Here is a 23931-nt window from a genome sequence, read left to right on the forward strand (position 1 = left end):
ATCAGTTCCCTCATTTGCATACCGACCGAGATGTGCATATAACTGTTTTGTGAAATGAAGCGAAACTTTAAAATGTCATAACTTTCTTATTTTACATCCGATTTTGATGAAATTTTCAGTGTTATGCTTGTTGAATTTTTCTCTTTTTATTCAAATCATGTTTTTGTGGGGGTGGACTTGTACTTTAAGGTGAGGATATTACAGGTTTCATGAACTGAAGAGTTTGTATTTGTAAACCTAACTTGTTTATAATTATAGGTCTAGATCTAAATGTATTCTACTCAATTTTTTTTTTGATGGGGGAAGAACGTTATGTGACCCAATACCCACAGGCCACAGTCATGACAGAGCATCTTTGTCACTTTGTCTTTGCCATGGGAGCGGGAGGATCTCCATCTCCAATATCATTCTAACTCAAACATTCTATCAAACCGTTTCCAAATGATCCTAATTTTTGTCCAATATATTGAGCATATAAAATTTTTGTATTTTTCAAAAATTTCACGACTTGATAGAATCAGGTAGACCTAAAACTGTTTGCCATTTTTACATGCAGCAGTGCAGACTTCTATTTACTGAATTATCTATTTATTTATGTAATATTTGTAATTTGATTTATTTCATATTCTAGTATTTACTTTTTTTGTTCATTTATTCATTATTTATTCAACTCCTTTTTTTTTTGGTTGGGAAGGGGGAGGCATGGCTAGCCTAGCCTAGCAACTTCCAAAACTGAACAAAAATTAGATCTACTCCAAATTCCTTCTTACTCACTCGATTCTGTTAGTGTTATGCCCCTCCTACATGTACATATGCTCCTTTGCAAATATTCCCCTTTTCACCAATGTTGCATCTTTCAATGCATGATTACATAATTTATTTTCTTTGCCAATTTGATTTTTGTAAGATTTAATAGCTTGAAGTACTGGATAACATCAATGTTTTTGGGAAGATTTTTAAAAATAAAAATAATTGTTTGCTACTCAGATAGGAAGGTGGAGATGGACACTAGTTAAGCAGTACGTGGTACAGGAACTATAATCGTCAAACCATTCAATGTGATCAATATCCAGACCCTATCTCTGATCTTTGTTAAGATTGATTATGGAGACCTGGCTAGATGGTTAATTAGTTTTTTTATTTGCAGTACTATTGGAAAATGGACTTCAACATGTAGATCTACTTGTCTTCATTAGATGTAGACATACCATTTAGGCTTGATCTCATTCGATGATTCTTTTGAAAAGAAGAAGGAATTTTTAAATGTTCAATATTTTTTATGAATGGGACTTTCCTTTATCCTCTTGATTATTTATGATTTTTTTCGGGGGGGGGGGGGGGGTTGGAGTTAATGAAGATTCTATAAATTACGTGGTGAAGAAAGTTGTTGTGTTTCAGGAATAAGTCTTATCTGAGATAAGTGACCTTTGATTTTGTTTTGCTTGCTTTTCATTCATCATCTTAATTTTCTCTTTTGTATTTTTTTTTCATTTTCTTCTATTCTTTTCATCTTTATATTTTTTCTATCTTTATGAATTGTAGGTGGGATCCAAGCTCAGTCCTTCATTCATGCATTCACCTTGGCCCATTCAGCCTTCAATGTACAAATCACTTCTAAAGAGGTAAATTAAAATATTAAATATATTTAAATGCATGTTGGGACTGTGTAGTATGTGTGCAGGGGGCACGGGGGCACCCCCCCCCCCCTCTACCACCAGCCCATTTACTTTGTCCAGTGGGACCCCAATTTTTCAAAGGGAGTTCCCCTTTCTGTGGAAAACTTGGACCCCTACTCATGTACTGGTCAATCCTAGACCTGCCTCTTTTCAGGGATATATGTCTGCTGTGCAAACCTTTCACTCGAGTTAAGTGGTCTGAATATACAGCACACATTGACTTGTGTACTGTACTGAAGGCCCTCTTCAAGTGGACTTGTGGATCAAAGTTCAATCCGGGGTCTGTGCTTCCAGACTAGGATATATTTGTCAGACAGCTCGTAGCTGCTCTTTTAGAACTATTCCAGTCTTTTTTTTTTTTTTTGCAGTTCTCCTGTAATTTTTGTGTGTGATTTGTATGGAGAGTATTAACCATACAATTGTCTTATATATTTTTCCTTATTTCTCTTTCTGTCTCTCTTTTTCTCTTTCTCTCTCTTTTTCTCTTTTTCTCTCTCTCTGCAGGGTAGATTAGGTGACTTTGTAGGTCATGATGAGAATAGTAAAAGATGGATTAGTGATTTTCGCTCTAAGCCCTACTCGATGCCTCTCAGACTGGACGCAGTTGAAGGTGAGATTAAGACAGTTTATATATCCCCTTGGACTCCTAGCAGTGCATCTACTTCCCTGATTGTCTTATAACACATGGGCTAAACCCAATTGGCCTATACTCTGAAGTCGGATTTAAAGGGAAGTTCACCCCGAGGGTAAGCTGCTATAAAGCAGAAAAAAATGAGAAATATTTGTTTAAATCCATTGAGGAATAAAAAGTTATGAATTTTTGATAATTTAAATTTTTAACTTTATATGCAGCTTCTCCATTTATCATAAATATAATCTCAATATTTTCTCATTTTTTATTGGTAAATGATGAATTCATTTTTTTTACAGAAGGGGGTGTCATGTGTCACGACGATATGTCCACCCCATAATTGAAATTATTTTCAAAGTTTAAAGAAATTTGTATTTTGGGTAATTTGTAATATTGAAGAGCTGCTCATATGTGATATTATGAAATCAAAACTTTTAAACTTCAGAACTTTGTTATTCTTTGTCAGATGTTTATGAAACCTTTACCAATGAATCCATTCTTTTTTTTTTAAGTTTTGGACAAAGATGAAGGTCCATCTCGTACAACAACTAAAGGACAAGTCCACCCCAACAAAAGTTGCTTTGAATAAAAACAGAAAAATCAAACAAGCATAATACCAAAAGTTTCATCAAAATCGGATGTAAAATAAAAAAGTTATGACATTTAAAAGTTTCCCTTGATTTCACAAAATGGTTATATTCACATCCTAGTCGGTATGCAAATGAGGATACTGATAACATCATCAACTCACTATATCTTTTGTATGTCATTACATGGAATATGAAATATTCTAATTTTCTCCTCATTGTCAAGTGACGCAGAGTTTTATTCCTCCCTGAACATGTGTAATTATCATTGTTATAACATTCTGTGGTTCAAAGAAGAGGGTCCTTATTGTCAAATCTGTAAAAATTGAAATATTGTATAATTCAAACAGTAAAAAACAAAATAGATAGTGAGGGTTGGGCATCATCGACTCTCTAATATGCATATCACTGAGTTTTGCATATAACTGTTTTGTGCAAAATAAGCGAAACTTTAAAATGTTATAACTTATTTTAGATCCGATTTTGATGAAATTTTCACTGTTATGTTTGTTTGATTGTCTCTTTTCATCTAAATCAAACATTTTCTGGGATGGACTTGACTTGTAAAGAGTTTGGTTTCCTGATTCCTCTTAAATTACTTTTCCTCCATTTTCAGCCTCTAGATATGCAGCCTTGTTGATACCAGACTGTACAGGCGCCCTCTATGATTTGACAACGGACAGGGTTTTAGGTGGCATCATCAGACACTTCGTTGCTCAAAAGAGTAAGTGCAGTCAGAAGTTAATTAATTTTAGTTTAACTTTGAAACATCAACATTTGTACAATGGGGGGATGGGGATTGGGGATGGGTGCAAATCACACACCAAGTCTGCCTAATCTGTATAAATCTGCCTTCTCTATTAAAGCGCACTGCAATTGACAAATCATGGGGAAATTGAATCAATACGAAATTTGCAAGAGGCCAATTGACTTGCATAATATAATCTGTCCGTCATGAGCGCCCGTCGGACTAATGCGATAAAAGTTGAGACCGCACGAATTTGACGGAACTCGTGATGGTAATTTACTTTGGGTCGTCGCAGTTCTAGTTTCCAACAATCCCAATTCCTAGACTCTTATCAGGTCTCTTAATTGCTAAACCGAAATAAATAACCTCTGTGAAGTTACATGTTTTAAAGTGAAAACACACAGTTTACTTCTGGTTTTTAAGTCTACTAACTATTGCTCTCCTATATTAGACCTCATAGACATGCCAGCATCTATTACATAACACCCCCAGGCATGCAGCCGAGTGAAAGACTTGAATCCCTTCTCTGTTCTGAGATTAGCCTTGATTTCCCCATGATTTGTCAATGTAAGGTTGCTTTAAAGTCAAATACTGAAAGGAAATAAATAGCAGACACTTGATTCAACAAATTTTTGCACTCCTAGCTTAGAGATTCATTATCAGCTACAGCCCTTGGCCTTGTACATGTAAATGTGATAACTGTTCAGTTTTTGTATGCCTAGGTCCTTGGCTAAAAATGTGATTGTCATAATGTATGAATCAAACTGATAAATTTGTGGAGCATGTTGGCTGAAACTTCTTATTTTGAGTTTTTTTTTCTATTCAAACTGTTTAGTATACAAAATGCCATAAAAATAGATTCAAATTGCGATTCATCCACGTGCATAATTCCTATCGCTTTGATATTTTATATTCGTAGCAGACAACATGATACTCTTAAATACGTCATCAGTTTCAAATATACACTACTCAAAAAAAGTTAAGGACCACTTTTTAATGTGTGTATACAATTTTCAAACCGGGTGTTGTATTTCTAGAAATACCCGAATATGGCTGTCTTGAATCTCCTCAAACACCCTGTAACAATTTCACACATGGGTGGTTTCAGTTGTTGCATGATGTCTCTCGCATTATTGCATATCCTGAAAAGTGGGCCCATTGTGAAGTGGTACAAATGTGGATTCAAATGCATTTTCTGTCTTTAGTCTCTACAATCAACAAATTGCTGACAACAGCAATGCCAAGATACAGCTGTCCAGGATGCCATCAAACACAATGAAATCAATTTCACACATGCAGTTCTTTCATGTCTCTTGCATCATTGCAATGTGCCCGTACAAAAGTGGCTTCCAAAGCATTTTCTGTCTTTAGTCTCTACAATCAACAACTTGCTGACAATAGCAATGCCAAGATACAGCTGTCCAGAATGCCATCAAACACAATGACATCAATTTCACACATGCAGTTCTTTCATGTCTCTGGCATCATTGCAGTGGGCCATAAGACAAGTGTCTTCCAAAGCATTTTCCGTCTTTAGTCTGTACAATCAACAACTTGCCTACAACAGCAATGCCAAGACACCACCTAAGTGAAACAGATGTAGCCAGAGCCCTAGGGATGCTGGAAGCTGGCCTCAGTCAGCGAAGAGTAGCCAGAATGATGGGCGTGTCACACAGTGTCATTAGCAGAGCAAATCAAAGACTCCGAGAGACAGGGCTATACTCCGAGAGACCCCGCAGTGGCCGACCAGTTTCGACAACCCCTAGAGATGATCGCTACTTGACGAATCTCAGCCTCCGCAACCGCTTTCACAGTGCACGCCGCCTCAACAATGACTTCGCTGCAGCAACTGGAGTGATTGTTTCCACTCAAACAATCCGTAACCGACTTCACAGAGCCAATATGCATGCCAGACGGCCAGCTCAGTGTGTCCCACTCACCCCTGCTCACAGAAGAATTCGTCTCAACTGGGCCCGGGAGCATGTCAGATGGACCAGACAGCAATGGCGTAGAGTTCTGTTCACAGATGAGAGCAGATTTTCCCTTGACCACAATGATGGACGTTCGAGAGTCTGGAGGCGACCAGGAGAGAGATTTGCAGACCCCTGTATTGCAGAACATGACCGTTATGGGGGAGGCAGCGTCATGGTGTGGGGAGGCATCACCTACGCCAACCGTACTCGTCTCTACGTGGTCCCAGGGGGAGCAATGACAGGAGTGAGGTACAGGGATGAGGTCCTTGAACCTATAGTGGTGCCATTTGCAGAAAATGTGGGACAAAACATCATTTTCATGGATGACAATGCCCGTGCCCACCGAGCTAGGGTGGTGACCGAGTTCCTTGAGGGCCAGGGGATTGAGCGTATGGAGTGGCCAGCGAGGTCCCCGGACTTAAACCCGATAGAGCACGTCTGGGACATGATGGGGAGGAGTCTCGAGCAGCTCGAAGCCCATCCACTTGGACTGCAGCAGCTGGGTGTGGCTCTGGAGTCTGCATGGGATGCACTGGACGTCAGAGACATCAATCGCCTCATCAGCTCCATGAGACAGCGCTGTGAAGCCGTTATTGCTGCAGGAGGTGGTCACACTCGTTACTGAACTGCCTGAAAGACACTCAGACATTCGTTTTTACCACTTCATGTCGGTAGCTGATACCCCTCGGGGCCCACTTTTCAGGATGTGCAGTGATGCGAGAGACATTGTGCAACAACTGAAACCACCCATGCGTGAAATTGATTACAGCGTGTTTAAGGACATTTAGGACAGTTGTACTGAGGTATTTCCAGAAATAAAACACCTTGTATAAAATCTTTATGTACGTTTTAAAAAGTGGTCCTTAACTTTTTTTGAGTAGTGTATTTAGCTTTATCTAAAATTTCTTACGTTTTTGAAAATTAGCAATGAAAATTGTTTATGCTTCAGAACTTATATGTGCAATCGGATCAGGGGTGGCGGCTCTCTGCTCCGCCAAGTCCACAGAAACAAAGTCATCAAAGTGGTTATTTGCATCATACTGCCTTACTGCGGTAAGTACTTGACTGTGCTGGTCTTAAGATGAAGAAGACGATGATGATGATGATTGTAATGGTTAAGATGATGGTGACAGTGATGCTGCTGATGATGACGATTGAATGATGATGATGATGATAATGATAGTGATGATGATAGCAATGGTGATGCACTGATGATGATGGTAATGTTAATAGTAATGATGATAGTGATGGTGATAATGATGATAGTGATGACAATCATGGGGGGGTGTGAGGATGATAAATGGAATTGATGAAAATTGATGGTGATTATCTTCGCTTTTGATAATATTTAATTCACCAAAATAACAAATGAACTTTATAGAAAGACCATTTCATGATATTTGACTTACACTTTTTTTTATAAATCAGGAATGACTAAAGTATCATTTATACAATGTTTCACATGGAGAAACAATATCTTTTGTCTTTGATCTGTAAAGTATACTTTCATTTATTGATTTTTCAGCCCTCAGTGTACGAGTTGGCGAGATTGTCATCTTTTTCCAGTCTACCAGTCATTCTTGAGGATTTCATCAAAGACAATGCAGGGAAATATACAGGTAATGAGGATGATGAGGAGGAGGATGATCGTGGTGATGGTGGTGATGGTGAAGATGACGGTGATGATGGTGATGATGATGATGATGATGATGATGAAAGTGATTATGATGATGGTAATAAATGGTTGATGATGATGATGGTGATGATGAGGATGAAGATGATGTGGATGAATAATGATTGATGATGGTTGAATAATGATTGATGATGGTTATGATAAGGGGGAGGAGGTGAATGATGTGATGATGATTGATGGTGAGGATGATGAGGATAAGATCTCTTCAAAAAATAAATCACAGTCGACACACAATCACTGTCTCGAGACACTCACACCAAGATCCCCGAAAAGATCACCCAAGTTAATCGCACCTTCTACGTTTTTTTTTCAGCAGAAAACGTACAATATAAAATCAAACTGATCAAAATTTTCCTTTTATTTATCACGTCCAGCAAGCGAAGCCGGTGCTATTCATGTAGTTGTTGACCGCTGCCTCATCACAGGACAAAACGAAGCATCCACGATCATGGCGGTCCAGAACCTTATATTAGCCACAAACTCAAGGTATGTTCTCGGCAAAAGTTAACGATGTCTATCTTTATCAGGGCTCCGTAACACAAAGGTTTGCGATGAATTGCAAATATGAAAGAACCACACTGATTGGTTCCTAGTCAGTATTTTAGATTTGATAGATTTAGATAACCATGCGCGTGTAACATTGATCTTTATTGGCCAGTCCATTTAGTGATTGATCGCTAATCTTTGTGTTACGGAGCCCTGGTCATCTTAAAATCTTAAATAGCACAGGTAAACTCTGCCGAAGTCAATCTTTTGGGACCATAGGAATCTGTTTGACTTAGAAGAGGTATACAGCACGTGTTCTGAATAATCTGATCTAAATTGCTTCGACTTATGGAAGATTGACTTAGGCAGAGTTACCTGTATATCATATAAAACAGATATATATATATAAAACATATAAAACATATAAAGTATGGCATTTGTCTTTCAACTTGTTGCAAATTATGATCAGTCATGCATGAACAAGTTTTCCAGAGGAGATTTCTCCTTTAAAGACACCATATGGCTTAGTGATTGATGATGAGGTAGATGTTTAGGATCGATCGTACATAGTAATCAATGGAGTCAATCATAGAAAGGAGTCTCATGATCAATCGCCAAGCTTTATGTAATGAGGCCCTGGGGCCTGTCTTACAATGAGTTATGATTGATCCGATCAACCTCAACTGTATAGAAATCCTTTGATGTCATATTTTTTTCTACCAAAAAAATTGCACAATGTCCTGTGTAAACAAAGAGAAGTACACTGAATTTTCAAGCAATCAATGAATGTGTAAATTTACAGCATGTGTAGAAAACATTTCAAGCAGTCATGCAATTCAGGTGTTGATGTTGCTGGCTTTCCATAGTTAGACTGATTGGATTGATCGCAACTCTTTGTAAGACAGGGCCCAGATCATTTTATGAATTGTCTATCAGAAAAATATGGCATTTTCACCTTGTTGAAATCATGATCAGTTATGAATGAATGATTATAAATCATTAAATGCAATAATGCATATTTTGAGACCGTGCTGTGATAATTTAGGCAGAACTTGTAAAGTTTCTATAATCGTGAAGTTTGAATTTATTCCAAGAGAAGACATGATACCCTCTCATTTGATATGAAATTCTGACATTTCTTTATTTTTTTTTATTTAGACAGAGATGAAATCTGAAATATAAATCTAATTGCAATCCCTGTACAAGAGTCAGGGGGGGGGGGCAAAGAAGAGAAAGACAATGTGAAAGGACACGTAACCTTTCGCTGGAAGGTTGTTTGAAAAGACATAAAATATTGTGGGTTTTACTATTTGCATGTATATGGATGGTGTAAAGACATCATTATTTCACAATAGAACTTTGTTTATGCTTTGTATTTTCCTTTTTCTAGGCAAGGGAAACATGTTGGATTATGATCCTGCGGTCATACACTCAAGAATAGATTGATGTCATCACAATTCATCCATCATATTGAGTGGCTTCGAAAACTGCCTTAATTAATGCTCAAGTTCAGACATGGTACGAATGAGCTCAGCAATATACATGTAGATCTGAAATTTAAGACACCCCAAAAAAACTTATGGTGCTGAGGTAAGAGACTACTCTTTGGGGAGTTGCAAGGCGATCAAAAATTGGGATTTGATCAAATATCCATGTTGTAATTAGCACTTTGAAACTTTTTGCAAATTACCTTTCCCATTTTTTTCAATTGTATAGGTACAGAATTTATTGGTAATTTTCAAAAAGATGATGTTTATAAGCCTATCTGCTCAACTTATACTTATTCAACTCAATTAAATGAACTAGTGCAAATACCAGGTGACACAACACTGTTAAGCTTCTATTAACTCATCCCCATTACATTATGGCCTGCTTTAAACTAATCCTCACTATCGACGATAACCAAAATTTACCTGATGCAGCTCACGCTGTTTACTTGGTTGACCCAGTAACTTCTGTTTCTTGAACGTAAAAATAGTATATAGCATGAGGGATTTCAAAAGAAGTAGAATTTATAGTTCATTGCACAAAGTTAATGACAAATCCAAGCCGTATGCTACATTTGGGAAATTTTGGTTATTGTCAATAGCAAGGATTGACTATCATTTGATCCATTCCCAAATACCACAAATGACCATACTCTTTGTTGCTATTCTTTGAATGGGATAACAAGCATACATTAAAATAACATTTGAATACTTATGCTCACTTCAGTGATTTAAAACACACTCACAGACCTTTGTCTGCTCAGCCAGAAATCGTAATTATGAAATGGCTTATTCTGTTCGTGCAAAATTATTTGCCCAAACTTGCAAAGTACAGTACTTGCAAGTATCAGAAAAAAGATATCCCAAAGTCAACATTGCTTTAAATTAATTGTTGTAGGTGAGAATGACAAAACATTCAACCTGGGTATTTTAATAGAACAGATATTATCAGGGTAGTAAATAATTTTTTTTATTTTTTAGGGCTGTTTTTTCTTTCCACATTGGGGTGATTGTGGAATTTTGGGGGCTATTTCTTTCATGAGGGCTACTTTGTAGTGGTAACAAGTAATTATGCAGTAAAAGCAAATATCATTTTTCTGCCATAGTTAGAGTATTGATTTTCTAAATAATTTTAAATATTGTTTGTGACAGATCTTGGGGCAACTCTAGAAAGAATGATCATCCCAAATAACAAAAATTGGGGGGAATTTTAAGGGCAGTTTTGGCTGTCATGAGGGCAAAATCGCCTGTCACCCTCATTTATTTCCTATGCTGGATAGTATTCTCATATTTTTCGATTAATACAGATAAATACAGAGATAATGAACAACTCAATCAGCCATCATTCTGCATGACTTTTTTACAGATCATATCAACTCCAATAAGAAAATGGGGCATTGCAATTTTAGAAGAATAAGACAATCATATGTTCTAGCTGGCCTAGTGTTTCTGACTTTCGGCTTTGAAACAAGGGTTGTGGGTTCTAGTCCTAGGGTATTGTACAATTTCCTTCTGCTTTGAAATGCATTGCACGAAACCCATGGGAACTAAATAAACTAGATAAAGGACACTTAATTATTAAAACCTATCTGTATTGTATTTATAATATCGTACACACACTTCACTTCATTTCTAATTAGTTGTGACTGATATGCACAGTATTAAAGAGTGGGGTTATAGATATAAGTTATTGCATATATTTAATGGCCCGTATTCTGAAGTCAGGTTTAATTTAGACCATGGTCTAACTCTGTGCTAAAATTATGGGGAGCCAAAATTCAAAAATTCTGTTTATATTGTATATTTTTTATGTTTACTATAATTTTGTTTCCTTTTGCTTTCATAATGAAGACAAATACTTCAGTTATCATTCACAGACAATTGTGAACAATTTGGGTGTCATATGAGTTAATGAATGGAATGTGTACTGTTATGCATTTGTGCCCCAATTGGCTATCCATAGTCAAACCACAACTTTAAACCAAGGTTTAATTTAAACCTGAGTTCAGAATACGTGCCAATGTATTTTTCTTTTGCAGTTCACTCACTTTGCTTAGAAGAATAAAGTAACTATTAGGAATTTACGAATACATGTATGTCACTGCCTTGTAGTACATTGTAGATTTTTCTTGATAGCACAAATATAATGCTTGATGGTGTACAATCCGAGAATTAGGCCATCTGCTCTTAGATCAAGTGGGTTTGGGGAGCATTAGTATTATCCATTTGCACTCTAATTGAAGGTCCTTGGGTCAAAGCCTAGTCTCAACTTTGATTTTTGTTTCTAAAAGTGTTAAATAAAAAGAAAGAACACTCCTTTTCCAAGTAAAAGGGTGTTGCATTTCATTATCTAAAGATCGAATGGGAAGAATTCTATAGACCAGATTTGTAGTGCCAACAGCTAGAAGAAATAAACACTGAAAATTGTTATATCCGTTCCAATTTATTCCATATTATGCCTATCATTCCATTGTTGAATATTTGTTTTGTGTTTATGCAGTATTGGTTCTAGGATACTTTCATGTATGTGCTTTATAAAAACTGATTTGTATTGAGCAATAATGAACAACCAAGAATTATAAATGTAAATGAGGAGATTTATTTTGATAGATATCAGAGAAAAATGTATGTCAGAGTTACAGTTCAAATTCTTACAAGTATATGATTGTTATCTTTGTGGGGGCATCATGGTCTAGTGGTTGTGACTCTCGTCTTTCAATCTGACGGACGTGGGTTCGATTCCCAGCCATGGCATGCTTTCATTCAGCAAGAAATGTACCCGCATTGTGCTGCACTCGACCCAGAGGTGAACGGGTACCCAATAGGAAGAAATTCCTGGAATGCTTGATTGCCTATATAGGCAGCACAGCTAAAGCTGTGGTAATAATAACAGCTGTTATTATTAGTATTATTGCTATTATTATTATATATGCATTCTTTCTTGTATGTGCTTTATAAAAAAAACCTAATTTCTATTGAACAATAATGAACAACTAAGAATTATAAATGTAAATAAGAAGATTTATTTTGATAAATATCAGATGATATGATTTTCAGATTTATAATAAAAATGAACAGAAAAGAGTAAATAAAATGTTAGTGTCTTTCTCTTCTGTGAACTTTTTTGAACAAAGCTATGTGTAGAAATGAAGGTGAGTGCGGGCACGTGTGTGTGAGTTTGTAATGACCTGCTTCTGAGGACATTTCCTTACATTCTACCCATTATAACCGGGGACGTCCTGTACAAATAACCATATCAACCAATCTCCTAAATATCTTTTTAAAATGTTTTGATACATAGTAAACTCAATGTTTGTAAAAACGTTCCCGTTTTGCCAATAAAGCTCAATTTGTGTGCGTATGGGGGGGGGGGGGAGGGGTTAGAAGAGCGTCCCCAGATAGTGAACTTTGCTCACGTTATGTCGGAAAATGAGCCAGGTTTGTGGATTGAATAACACTTTTCAGGGTATATGAGACCGGACACATACGTCCTCACTTTGGTGATTTATGATAATTGATGAGTCATAAATTGCTGAATTACAAGACTGCGTGTGTGTGTGTGTGAGAGAGAGAAAGGTGTGCAAATGTGCGTGTGTGAAACAGTTTATGTGTGTGAGGGTGAGTGTGTGGTGTAGCACAGTGGCGGATCCAGGGGGCACATCCCATCATTGCCCCCCCCCCCCCCGTTTGAGAGGCACCAAAATATTTTTATCAAAATGTGTTATGCATAGGTACGGAAGCTTAAAAGACAAGATGGCATGTTTTTCGGGAACTTAGAAAGTCGATTTGTTTGGGACAAGAAGACAAGATGACAGCGTTTTAAACTTCGATGGTTATCTTGATTGGGATAAGAAGACAAGATGACGAGTTGTTGAATTTCGGCATGTCGGCTTTTTGGGACAAGAAGTGTTGTGACAACTCCATATCAATATCGAGTTCCAAAAACTCTTTTTAGCCAATAAGAAGTTCAAGTTGATTTTGACAAGTTCCAACAACTCGTCATCTTGTCTTCTTGTCCCAAACAAGTCTTGCCGAGTTCCAACAACTCGTCATCTTGTCTTCTTGCCCCAAACAAGTCGTCTTTCCAATTTTCAACAACTCGTCATCTTGTCTCCTCGTCATTTAATCCGTCTTCCAGAGGCGGCGGAGCGAAGTTGAAAGTGGGCGGGGGGGGGGGGGGCACAGGGAAAAAAGGGCACCTTTTATTTCGAAAAGGACACAATCTTAAAAGAAAGAAAAAAAAAGAAGACTTATCTGTAGTGGTGTAATGAGACAAAAATTCAGGGGGCTAGATATGTAGTATCACGTAAAATTTATAAGAAGCTGCGAGCAAAGCGAGTGAGCAAAACTTGTGATAGATTTCATTTTGACAAATATTCAGAAAATGATATACTCCACCCTTCTCTCTTTCCTTTTATCTTTTTTGGCTTGGTTGTGAATACTTTTTTTTTTGGGGGGGGGGCTCTTGTTCCCCCACTGCTTATCTATACCCCACTCAGATGACTCTTAAAACTTAAGGCACTTATGATTATTCTTACAAATTTATTCCTTCTTAATATTAGCAACTTACGATAAAACAAAGAGGAAAATGGATGAACTGAGAATAGGGAATAAAGAGAGAAAAAGAGCCAGGCAGATAATGAAAGAAAGAAAGACATAAACGGAAAATGGAATAGAGATGAACAGAATTAAGGGCCGGCTTCTTATAAGACCGAGATCAGATGAACATAAAAGATAAATTTATGAAGTAAAAAGGGCAAGAGAGAGAACGAAAGCAGTGGCATGAAAAGATAGGGAGGGAGATGGGGTGATAATAGAGAAAGAGAAAGCCGAGGGGGGGGGGGGGGAGAAAGATAAGTTGAGATAAAAACAGAAAGGGAAATGGAAAGTGGGAGAGAATAAGGGGAGAAATAATGAGGATTGGTATATAGATTATCTTAAAAGACACGATGGCATGTGAACTTGAAAATAATACTGAAAAGTGGCATGTTTAGAAAGTAGTTTTGGAATCGCGTGATCCTAATTGGTTATATGTTTCCGCTAACAGTTTTGCAGGGCCCTGGGAACGATTTTTCAGTGAGGGTGCTGACATGGCTGAAATCACTCCTCAAAGGTGGGGGGGGGGGGGGGGGGGCACACACCCACACCCTCACACACACACACAACACACACACACACATATATATATATATATATATATTTATATATATATATGCCCCATGCAGTCTTCCTTCTCTTTCTGCCTCTCCATATTTCAACCTGTCAACTGGCTTCCAATGTTTACTTTTCTCCCTTTCCCTTTCTCTCCGCCTCTGATTTTTCTCTCTGTAAAACTCTTTCTTTTCTCTCCCTTCCAATCCCCCTACCCCTCCCTCTCTTTCAGTCGTTCTCTGTTTGCCTCTCTTGTTGTAATTACACTGCCGGTGTATTATTATGGAACCTCTCTCCCCGCCTCTGATTTCTCTGCCAAACACTTATTTTTCTCTCCCTCCCACTCCCCTACCCCCCTTTCTCGTTCAGTCGTTCTCGATCCGTTTACCTCTTGTTGTAATGAATATGACACTGAAGGTATTGTAAACCTCTCTCCCTGCTCCTGAATTCTCTCCAAAATCTGCCAAACTCTTTCTTTTCTCTTCCTTCCACTCCCCTATCTCTCTCTCTTTCAGTTGTTCTCGATCAGTTTGCCTCTTGCTGTAATCAACATTACACTGAAGGTACATTCTTATGGAAACCTCTCTCCTTGCCTCTGATTTCTCTCCAAAACCTGCCAAACTATCTTTTCTCCCCTCCCCACCTCCCCTCTCTCTCTCTCCCTCTCTCTCTTTCAACCGTTCTCGGTTTGCGTCTCTTATTGTAATCAACATATTACACAGCAGGTACATTATTATGGAAACCAATATGTTTTTATTTTTCATTTCATATTAGGCCAGCTTTCTACAGAATATTAAAAACACATATTGTGACCTGCCTAGTATTTCGTAGGCAATAAAAAACTCGTGACTACATATTTTGCATGAGGTCAATAAAGAAATGAACTTTGATTATAAAATATTTGAGAGGTATAAAATACCATACACTCTAGAAAATATTGAGTAAAAGTGCGCTATGGGGGTAATTATGTGTCCAACCAACATTGGGCATTTCTTATTCGGCATTTTTATTTATCCAGTGTGATGACAATTTTGCCCATTCTAAATAATTGCTGCTTATTTTTAACCTTACTGAACAATATGCTTCCCGCATTGGTTAAAATACTGCCCAAATTCTTTGGACACTTCATTACCCTCGTTGTGGTAAAAATTTTACAAAATATTTTTTTACAGTGTAGTAATCGAGAACCTGAATGCAATGTTTTGTATAAACCAATCATAGAGTTTTTACAGTTGAAAAGGCAGAAAACATGCGGGCAAAAAAGACATTTAGAGTCTTCGCTTAACGACGTATGGAGCAGGGGCCGCGGAAGTGGGGGGGGGGGGGGGGGAGGGGCTTCAGCCCCCACTTTTTTTTTTCCAAAACCGTGTACAAAAACGTAAAAATGACCATAGGATTGGGATTTTTTGCATGGTCAGCCCCCTACTTTTGGCTCAGCTCACCCACTTTAAAACCGTTCCGCGGCCCCTGTGGAGGATTCAAGAACAGAGTGTCAAGTGCCCGTCATGACAAAGAACAAAGAAGTCTTTGTCGAAAAGTAATGGATAAAAAGGCAGTTTTGGCATTTCGTTCAGGGCAAACGATACATCTGCAATTTGATTCTCATCAGCCCGGAAACTAGGACGAAACTGCACTTCCGGCCGGTTCTTCAAGTTTCGACACAAAGCTCTTAGACGTTCTTGGATCTTCGTACTTCGGTGAGTAAAAACTCCCTATTAACATGATTAACACAGCCAAGTAATTCGGTAACCCAGCATGCTCTCAAAAGAGGAATACTATACACTAATTAGAGTATGTGAACGAATTAAACATTCATCAAGCGTGATTCGACTCGCTGGGCTGCCGGGAGTAGAGAGTTTTCGCATTTACTACGGAGCCACTCTCTGCAATTACGCACCAGTTCCTTTAAAAATGAAGTCAAACCACATGATGGAGGAGCTGAGAGGCTTTTGTCGAAAGCTGGTGAATTGGGAACGGCAGTGTAATTGTCTTGACTATATGTCCAACGACATATTTGCAACTGTTCGTCCGGTGCTAATCTTCTGATAATCTGCTATCCCGGCCCACCAACTTTCGACAAAGCCTCTCATCAGCTCTCCATTGTGATTTGACTTACATTTTCAAAGGGATTAGAGCTTTGTAGAGATCGAGCGGCTATATGAATGAAAATACTCTCTAATTAAGTCAAACGCTGGTGTTGGCCGGTGTCGCGACTTGAGCTTTTCAACCAGGTTAGTATCTTTCAGGAAGACCGGGTGGACGATATTGGTTTGGGTCTCCACCGTTGCGCCCCCACTCGTTAGCCTCCTGATCAGCTGCGGTATCCTCGGCTCCACGACCGCTGACGTCACCTTGCCATGTTTCCCGTGCGTCGCTGTGTTGTGGAACAAAAATGATAGAAAAATGCAAAATACCTCAACCACCTGGTGTCATATAGCTGGCAGATGTCAAGAACCCTTAAAGATGAGGAAGCATGAGTGTCGATCAGTGTTCTCTGTGAGGTTTTTTTTTTCTTCTATTAGTTGACTTTAGGGGGGGGGGTACGTGGGGGCAGGCAGTAGGGCGTACAAAATTCTAATTTTTTGAAGGGCCATGCAGTCATGGCGAAAAGGGACATATTTATAAATATTGCGAGCTAGCGAGCGAGCGACCTTTTTAATACAAAAAATCTAATAATGATGAACGATTTTGACATGGGAGTTAAATTATTAAATAATTCACCCTTTCCATTTTCTTTACTGAGCGAAAATTCCCTATACGACGCATCATTATAAACATTGCTACTTTTTCACAGACCACCTTTTACTGTACAGCCCCCCTTAAAAAAAATAATAAGTTCCAATATTTTTGAGTCCCATGATTATTACCTAATGACTCCAGCTGCCCACGCTCCTCCGGGGCCTCGCTGTGCGGCATCGTAGTTGCCTCGAGCGTGGAAGTACTTATCAGAATCGCGGAAGTTGGCCTCACGCATGTCACTGTTGGGGGAAAACAAACTATTATTTCTTTATGTATTGTTTTCTTTAAAGGTATACATTCCCAGGATTCAAGAGGGCGCTCTTGAACTTTGTCGGTGCAGTATCCGCTGCCTTAATTTACAAAGATTATCGACTTAATTTGTACTCAGAGCCACTCTCATGTGTAACTTTGTGTTCCCTTTTCCCTCCTCTTAGCAAGTACTTTTCCATTATTTCACGACCAGGGCGAGGCGATTTTAATTGATTTAATTTCTTGCATATTTCATATCATTCGACATAACATAATAGGTCATGTCAGCTAGAAGTATAACTTGTAACAGATTTATCTAAAAAACAAGCATGGTTATGTTACTACCACAAATCTAAAGCTTATTTTACGACGTTTCACCTAAAAAATAAGAAAAAATACATAAAAAATAGACTAATAAAGTCTAATTAGTCTACATGATCTTAATCTGCAGCGAATTAACAGCACCACACCAGGGGCGGAAATCTCTCCCAAAAGGTAGGGAGGACAAGAGGCTGGAAAAATTGACAAGCAAAAAAAAAAGGTTATCATCCCAAATTTAAGGCCATTTCGACGAAAATAAATATGACAAGCCAAACAAAAAGGGAAATGAAGGTTATCATCCCAAAAGTAAGGTCATCTAGTCCCAAAATACATGTTTTATTTCGATTTTGAATGATGTATTTCTTACCATCATAAAAGACCAAAAATAGTAGGGGGACATTTGATATTGTGTCCCCCCTTCTATTTGGAGTAGGGGGGACACGTCCTCCCTGTCCCTCCTGCGATTTCCGCCCATGCGGCCGTAGCAGGCGCCCATGAATTCCCGCCTTTTTGACGAACTTGTTTAGCCTCCAAAAGTGAATTGCTCAGACTGACAAACATAATGGGTCAGATGCATAAAAAGTAGCGATTGCTTTTGCTAGGCTTTTGCTTGATTCCGTATGCATAAAAATAAGTTTAAGCAATCGCTAACTGACTGCTAGCATATCCTTGACCACGGTTAAGCTATTGCTACAAACCGTATGCTGATAAAGCGAGAATTTCGCTGGTGCGTTTAAGCATTTGCTTGGGTTTTTTCAAGCTCGGTCAGAGCAGCTTGAGCGTTTACTTGATCAGCGTATTCGCGTTTTTTAATCATGTTTCTTCTTCTTCTTCAGGTTAAATCTGCCTCCTTCAGGATTGAAGATTCTTGCAGTTGGTTTATTTGGCATGTGTGTATGGCCAGGTTTAGGTGTGCAGTGCAAAATATATACATTTGAGAGAGAACTCCAAGGTGTACCGTAACCTACATGTACTTGTTTTCTTCCTAATAAGTGCAAACCAAATGTCACATATATATATATATTATATATGACATTTGGTTTATATATATATATATACATATATATATATATATATATATATATATATATATATTTATATATATATATATATACTTATATATATATATATATATATATATATATATAAAATAATCACAAAAGGTTTAGTAAATGCCGTAAAAATAAAATCGTAGATTTTAAAAGGAGCATAGCTCTCAAAAATGTCATATATATATATATATATGACATTTGGTTTATATATATAAATTTATATTTATAAATTTATCAAAAAGAAACGATTTAGATTGACACCATGTCTAAGGAAAAGAAGAGTATACACTTCAAAAACTCTGGTGTTGATTTAACACCAGCCCGGAATCTATATATGTCCACACCAGAGAAGTGTTAAACAACACCAGTATCGTTTTGGTCTAACACAAGATAGGTGTTTATACAACACCAATTAGTATTAAAACAGCATCGGTTGGATTTCAAACTGGTGTTGTTTCAATACTTCTCTGGTGTGGACATATATAGATTCCGGGCTGGTGTTAAATCAACACCGGAGTTTTTGCAGTGTAGGAAAGAAGCGGTAATTTGCACTGCCACACCTTTGTGTTCGAGTCCCACCTTCATCAATTGCTTTCTGAAGGCAAGAAAAGAGTTCAAGCACTAGCAAGGTGTTATGCAAATTGCAAAAAAAAAAAGCCATTGCTGAAGAATGATGTTTTGCTTGGGTAGATTAATATTAGGTTTAGATTTATTTATTTCCGTTCAACAAAATAAACAAAATACAATCGAAGTAATAGTACATATTCAAAACAATATAGACAGTTCAATGACGTTTCAAAACAAATATAGCAGATAAATGGAACTGAAAGGAGGGATTTGCCAAGAAAAGCAATGCTTGTATAAAAGGCAAGTCCCTAAACTTAGTTTCAATACTAATTAACAAAGCTATACAATAATGGAGACGAAGACGAGCTAAATTAAGTCATGTAAATCAAAATAAAGCAAATAAGCGACTACAAAAAAGAGAAAGTGATTTAAACAATAACATTAATAATAATGATAAATTAAAAGTATAAAATTATAATAAGGAGAAAAAAGAGGCAAAGGAAAGAGGGATGGAGAGAAGGATGGTGCAATAAAACTGAAAATAAAAAAGAGGAACATGGCAGGTGCACAGGTCATTGAGCATTGTAGTGTCATTATTTCGAATATGTAAATACACTGCAAAATCTCTGGCGTTGATTTAACACCAGTCCGGAATCTATATATGTCCACACCAGAGAAGTGTAAAACAACACCAGTTTCGTTTTGGTCTAACACCAGATAGGTGTTTATACAACACCAACTAGTATTAAAACAGCATCGGTTTGATTCCAAACTGGTGTTGTCTCAATACTTCTCTGGTGTGGTCATATATAGATTTATTGGTAGTTAGTTAAAGGTTTTAATGCTTTTAGTTTAAGTTTTAGCTATTGCTTTTGCTTAAATCATTTGATTTTAAATGCTACTTTTTATGCATCTCACCAATTGGGGTTAGTGAAGCAGATGGTCAAGAGGTACAATTAAAACAGTAAGACAATTACTGAGGTGTCCAACGTTACTGATTACTTTAAGGTCAGGTCCACCCCAGAAAAACGTTGATTTGAATGTTAAGAGAAAAATCAAACAAGCGTAACGCTGAAAATTTTATCAAAATCGCATGTAAAATAAAAAAGTTATATGGCATTTTAAAGTTTCGCTTATTTTTCACAAAACAGTGTTATGCACAGCTTGGTGACATGCAGATGAGAGAGTCGATGATGTCCATCACTCACTATTTCTTTTGTTTTTTATTGTTTGAATAATACAATATTTCAATTTTTACAGATTTGACAATAATGACTAACTTGACTGAGCCATATAATATTAAACAAAGCTAATTACACCTGTTCAGTGAGGAATTAATCGTTGTTTCACTTGACAATGAGGAGAAAATCAAAATATTTCATATTCCATATAATAAAATACAAAAGAAATAGTGAGTGGATGACGTCATCAGTTTCCTCATTTGCATATCGACCTTGGGAGCGTTTCATCAACATTTTCATCCGACAAGTTGTCAGATCTGACATCTTTCCTTGAATTTGATTGGCCGAGAGGCACAGTTACTATGGTTACTGTCGGAAAAATGGGACTTGTCGGATAAAACTTCCGACAAGTCCTTTCATGAAACGCTCCCCAGGATGTGCATATAACTGTTTGGTGAAATTAAGCGAAACTTTAGAATGTCATAACTTTCTTATTTTACAACTGATTTTGATGAAATTTTCAGTGTTATGCTTGTTGTATTTTTGTATTTTTATTCGAATTGGGGAGGACTTGTCCTTTAAATGCAAAGATGCGACTCCGTGAACAGCTACCTTTTTTGTTCGTCGGAGACATAAATTGTTTGTTAGCACCTACATGACCTACCTGTAAGCTCGAATCATGTCCCATGCCCCTTGAATGGCCTCCCGGCCGCGATCAATCCAACCACCTTCCTGCGGACCGCTGGCCTGTAGGGGAAAGTGAGGTGAAAATCATGAGTCTGCATGTGCAGGCGCGGATCCAGAGGGAGGGGAGGGGGGGGGGGGGGCACAGGGGGCACGTGCCCCCCCTTTTGAGAAGCATAAAATTTGTAATGTACAAATGCCATGTAAACAGAGGCGTGCCCCCTTTTTTGAAAGTGAAGACCATTTTTTTTGCTTGTCAACAAATTTCTGGAACGAAAAACGAAATATCCTTAATTTGTGGTTGAAAACCTTTCTTTTTTTTAGGTTGTCAATTTTTTTCGGGTACGAAATATCCTTTATTTGTAGTTGAAGACCTTTTTTTGTTTTGGCTTGTCAAATTTTTTCCTTCGAAAAATTTGCCCCCCCCTTTGGAAAATCCTGGATCCCTGTGGATAATCAGAGCAGCCCCCTAACATCAGTTCACCATGGATAGTGCAACAGGATTTATAATCATTAGCTTTGTATTTCTCGATTTCGAGACCAGTCACCTGTTCCCAAGAGATTACTCCGAAATCATTGAACTTATAAGTTTGCCTTCAACCGTGCTGGTCTTGTAGCTGTTAATAGGAAAATAATGGATAAAAGCTAGCCTGCAATTTCAGGTCATGACGGACCTTTACTCCGTCACTTGGAACAAAGACAGGCGTGGTTCTGGACTAAGTAATTATTATTTAGCAGCATAGTGTACGTGAGAGACCACACTGATGTTGGGGGCTTCATAAATTTTCGACGTTGGTTTATGCAATACCCCAAAATAGAATATCGTTAGCAGCATAGTGTACGTGAGAGACCACTCTGATGCGCAGCCACACCGCCCTGAAAAAATATTATGCGAGAGCGCGTGGCAACCGAGTGAAATTTTCACACACACACACACACACACACGCGCACGCACTAGTTTCACTAGATTACTGTATCTAAGCCATAATGGTAGTACTTTCGTAAGTAAGAATCCAAACATGTAAAAATGGCTCATCTTACCTCAATTTCCCTCATGTCTTCCAACAGATGATCCGGACAGTTCCTGTAGTACTCGGAACTGAGCCAGGTAGCTGTAGATGGCGCCACCAGAAGGTCTGACATTAGAAAGGCAATCACTATTATAGACGTGTCCATCTTTGATCGTTGGTATCTACAGACCTGCTAATAAGCAAATACAAATCGACAAACCACGTAAGTTCACCCTACATAACTGGTAAGCCCCCCCCTTCCCCTAAAAAAAATGATAAAGACACATTTCACAATTTCGCAGAACAGTGTATTTTTTTTTCTGAATGTTCACCATCGTTTCCAATATTGCCCAGGTAGTGTCCTGGTGGGTGTTTCATAAAGCTGTTCGTAAGATACGAATGACTTTACGCACGACTGGTGATTCTTTCTTGTGCTATGCGACATCCCTATGTAATTGAGTTATGACCTAAGAACAGGTTCCAGTCGTGCGTAAAGTCGTTCGTAACTTTACGAACGGCTTTATGAAACACCCACCTGGGAAATCATTAAAGAAAGTTGCGGAACCTCAATCCATGATCATTTCTGGAAAATGAAAACAGGTGCCAAGAACGTACTATATGAACATAAGGAATGATGATGGTTTAGGAACGACAATCATATCGACAACACAAGGTTCAGGAATGTCCGGATAGGTTGAGGAAGGGACACAAAGAATAGGCCTATATTTGTTTTTTTTTCTTTGCATTCTGCGCCCTTTCCTGGCGTTGACCTGCCCCCTAGTAGCTATTGAGCGCACGTACAACTGCAAATGTTCTTCGACCAGATACAGACCCTGAAAGGCAGACCTGATTTTACATTTCAACGAATAAGCAATTATGGATAACATAGAAAGGATCTTACCTGCTAGCAGCCTGTGAAGTAAATCTGGACTGGGATGAAGTTTGAAACAGAATGGCCAAAAGTCCGTTGTTTTATTGACTTTCAACCGGAACTCAATCTTGAATTAGTATTTTTGGTGCCTGTCTTCTCTTAAAGTAATAGTAAGATGTCCGGACACCAGCTAAGCTGTTATTACTGCTAAAAAAATAAATTATGGTCAGATCACTTTCTATCCGAGGAATCTTCTTCATTTGGTTAGGACAGGAAGTGTATGGGGTTACATATATCTGTCTTATTAGCTTCAAATAAAAGTTAAGATCCGATGGCTTCTTTTCGTTCTTGTTTTGGCTTTCCACCGGAACTCAATCTTGGATTGACATCTTCAGGGCCAGTCCCCTCCAAAAGTGCAAATGATGTTTTCCGGAAACTAGACGAGCTGATTAAACTCTTCCAACAAATTATGAACAATATTACAGCGAATTTTGCAACTATGAAGGGTTGCGTTTTAGTTGACACGGACATGAGGTGTATTCGGTTACATATATATATTTCAATTTCCTGTTAGCTACATGTAGGCCTAATTAAAGTTGAGATGTAGAAGCTTCGTTTGTTCTTCCTTTGACATGGATATCATTTTTGATTTGCAGTTCTGCTTCCCTATTTCTTTTCCCTGTAGACATTGTGTCTATAATATACACTTTGTGTGTATGTTGCGATATGAGAAAGTATGATAAGCTGACTGCTGAAGTACAACAGCCCAACGCTATACTAGTTCCTGATTTTTATTCATTTATTTCAGTTTTATTACGCCGGTAA

At 37.9% G+C, this 23931-nt stretch overlaps 2 protein-coding genes across 5 annotated transcripts in view; one reads left to right on the top strand and one right to left on the bottom strand.

Moving 5' to 3' along the window:
- The window catches only part of LOC129268818 (glutamine amidotransferase-like class 1 domain-containing protein 1), a 15409-nt gene extending 3042 nt beyond the window's left edge, over positions 1-12367 (top strand). For both annotated transcript variants that reach the window (XM_064104643.1, XM_064104644.1), the window contains 7 exons: positions 1543-1622; positions 2181-2286; positions 3511-3618; positions 6565-6668; positions 7141-7234; positions 7683-7794; positions 9185-12367. In XM_064104643.1, the coding sequence (XP_063960713.1) occupies positions 1543-1622; positions 2181-2286; positions 3511-3618; positions 6565-6668; positions 7141-7234; positions 7683-7794; positions 9185-9209 (629 nt within the window). In that variant the 3' untranslated portion in view covers positions 9210-12367. The remainder of the gene's footprint in view (positions 1-1542; positions 1623-2180; positions 2287-3510; positions 3619-6564; positions 6669-7140; positions 7235-7682; positions 7795-9184) is intronic.
- Positions 12368-15210: 2843 nt separating this feature from the next.
- On the bottom strand, positions 15211-23245 carry LOC129267775 (serum amyloid A protein-like). Of its 3 annotated transcripts, none has more exons than XM_064104308.1 (5): positions 23137-23245; positions 22267-22428; positions 21206-21288; positions 17300-17410; positions 15211-16806 (listed from the first exon to the last, which is right to left on the bottom strand). In XM_064104308.1, the coding sequence occupies exons 2-5, from the start codon at positions 22399-22401 to the stop codon at positions 16665-16667; spliced, it is 471 nt and encodes a 156-aa protein (XP_063960378.1). In that variant the 5' UTR covers positions 22402-22428; positions 23137-23245; the 3' UTR covers positions 15211-16664. The 3 variants fall into 3 exon arrangements, with proteins under 3 accessions (XP_063960378.1, XP_063960376.1, XP_063960377.1); XM_064104306.1 differs by having other exon boundaries at positions 17300-17428; XM_064104307.1 differs by having other exon boundaries at positions 17300-17428; positions 22267-22425; positions 23137-23166.
- Between the last annotated feature and the right edge of the window lie 686 nt (positions 23246-23931).

This window comes from Lytechinus pictus, chromosome 9 (genome assembly GCF_037042905.1).
Source record: "Lytechinus pictus isolate F3 Inbred chromosome 9, Lp3.0, whole genome shotgun sequence".
Classification (NCBI taxonomy): Eukaryota; Metazoa; Echinodermata; class Echinoidea; order Temnopleuroida; family Toxopneustidae; genus Lytechinus; species Lytechinus pictus.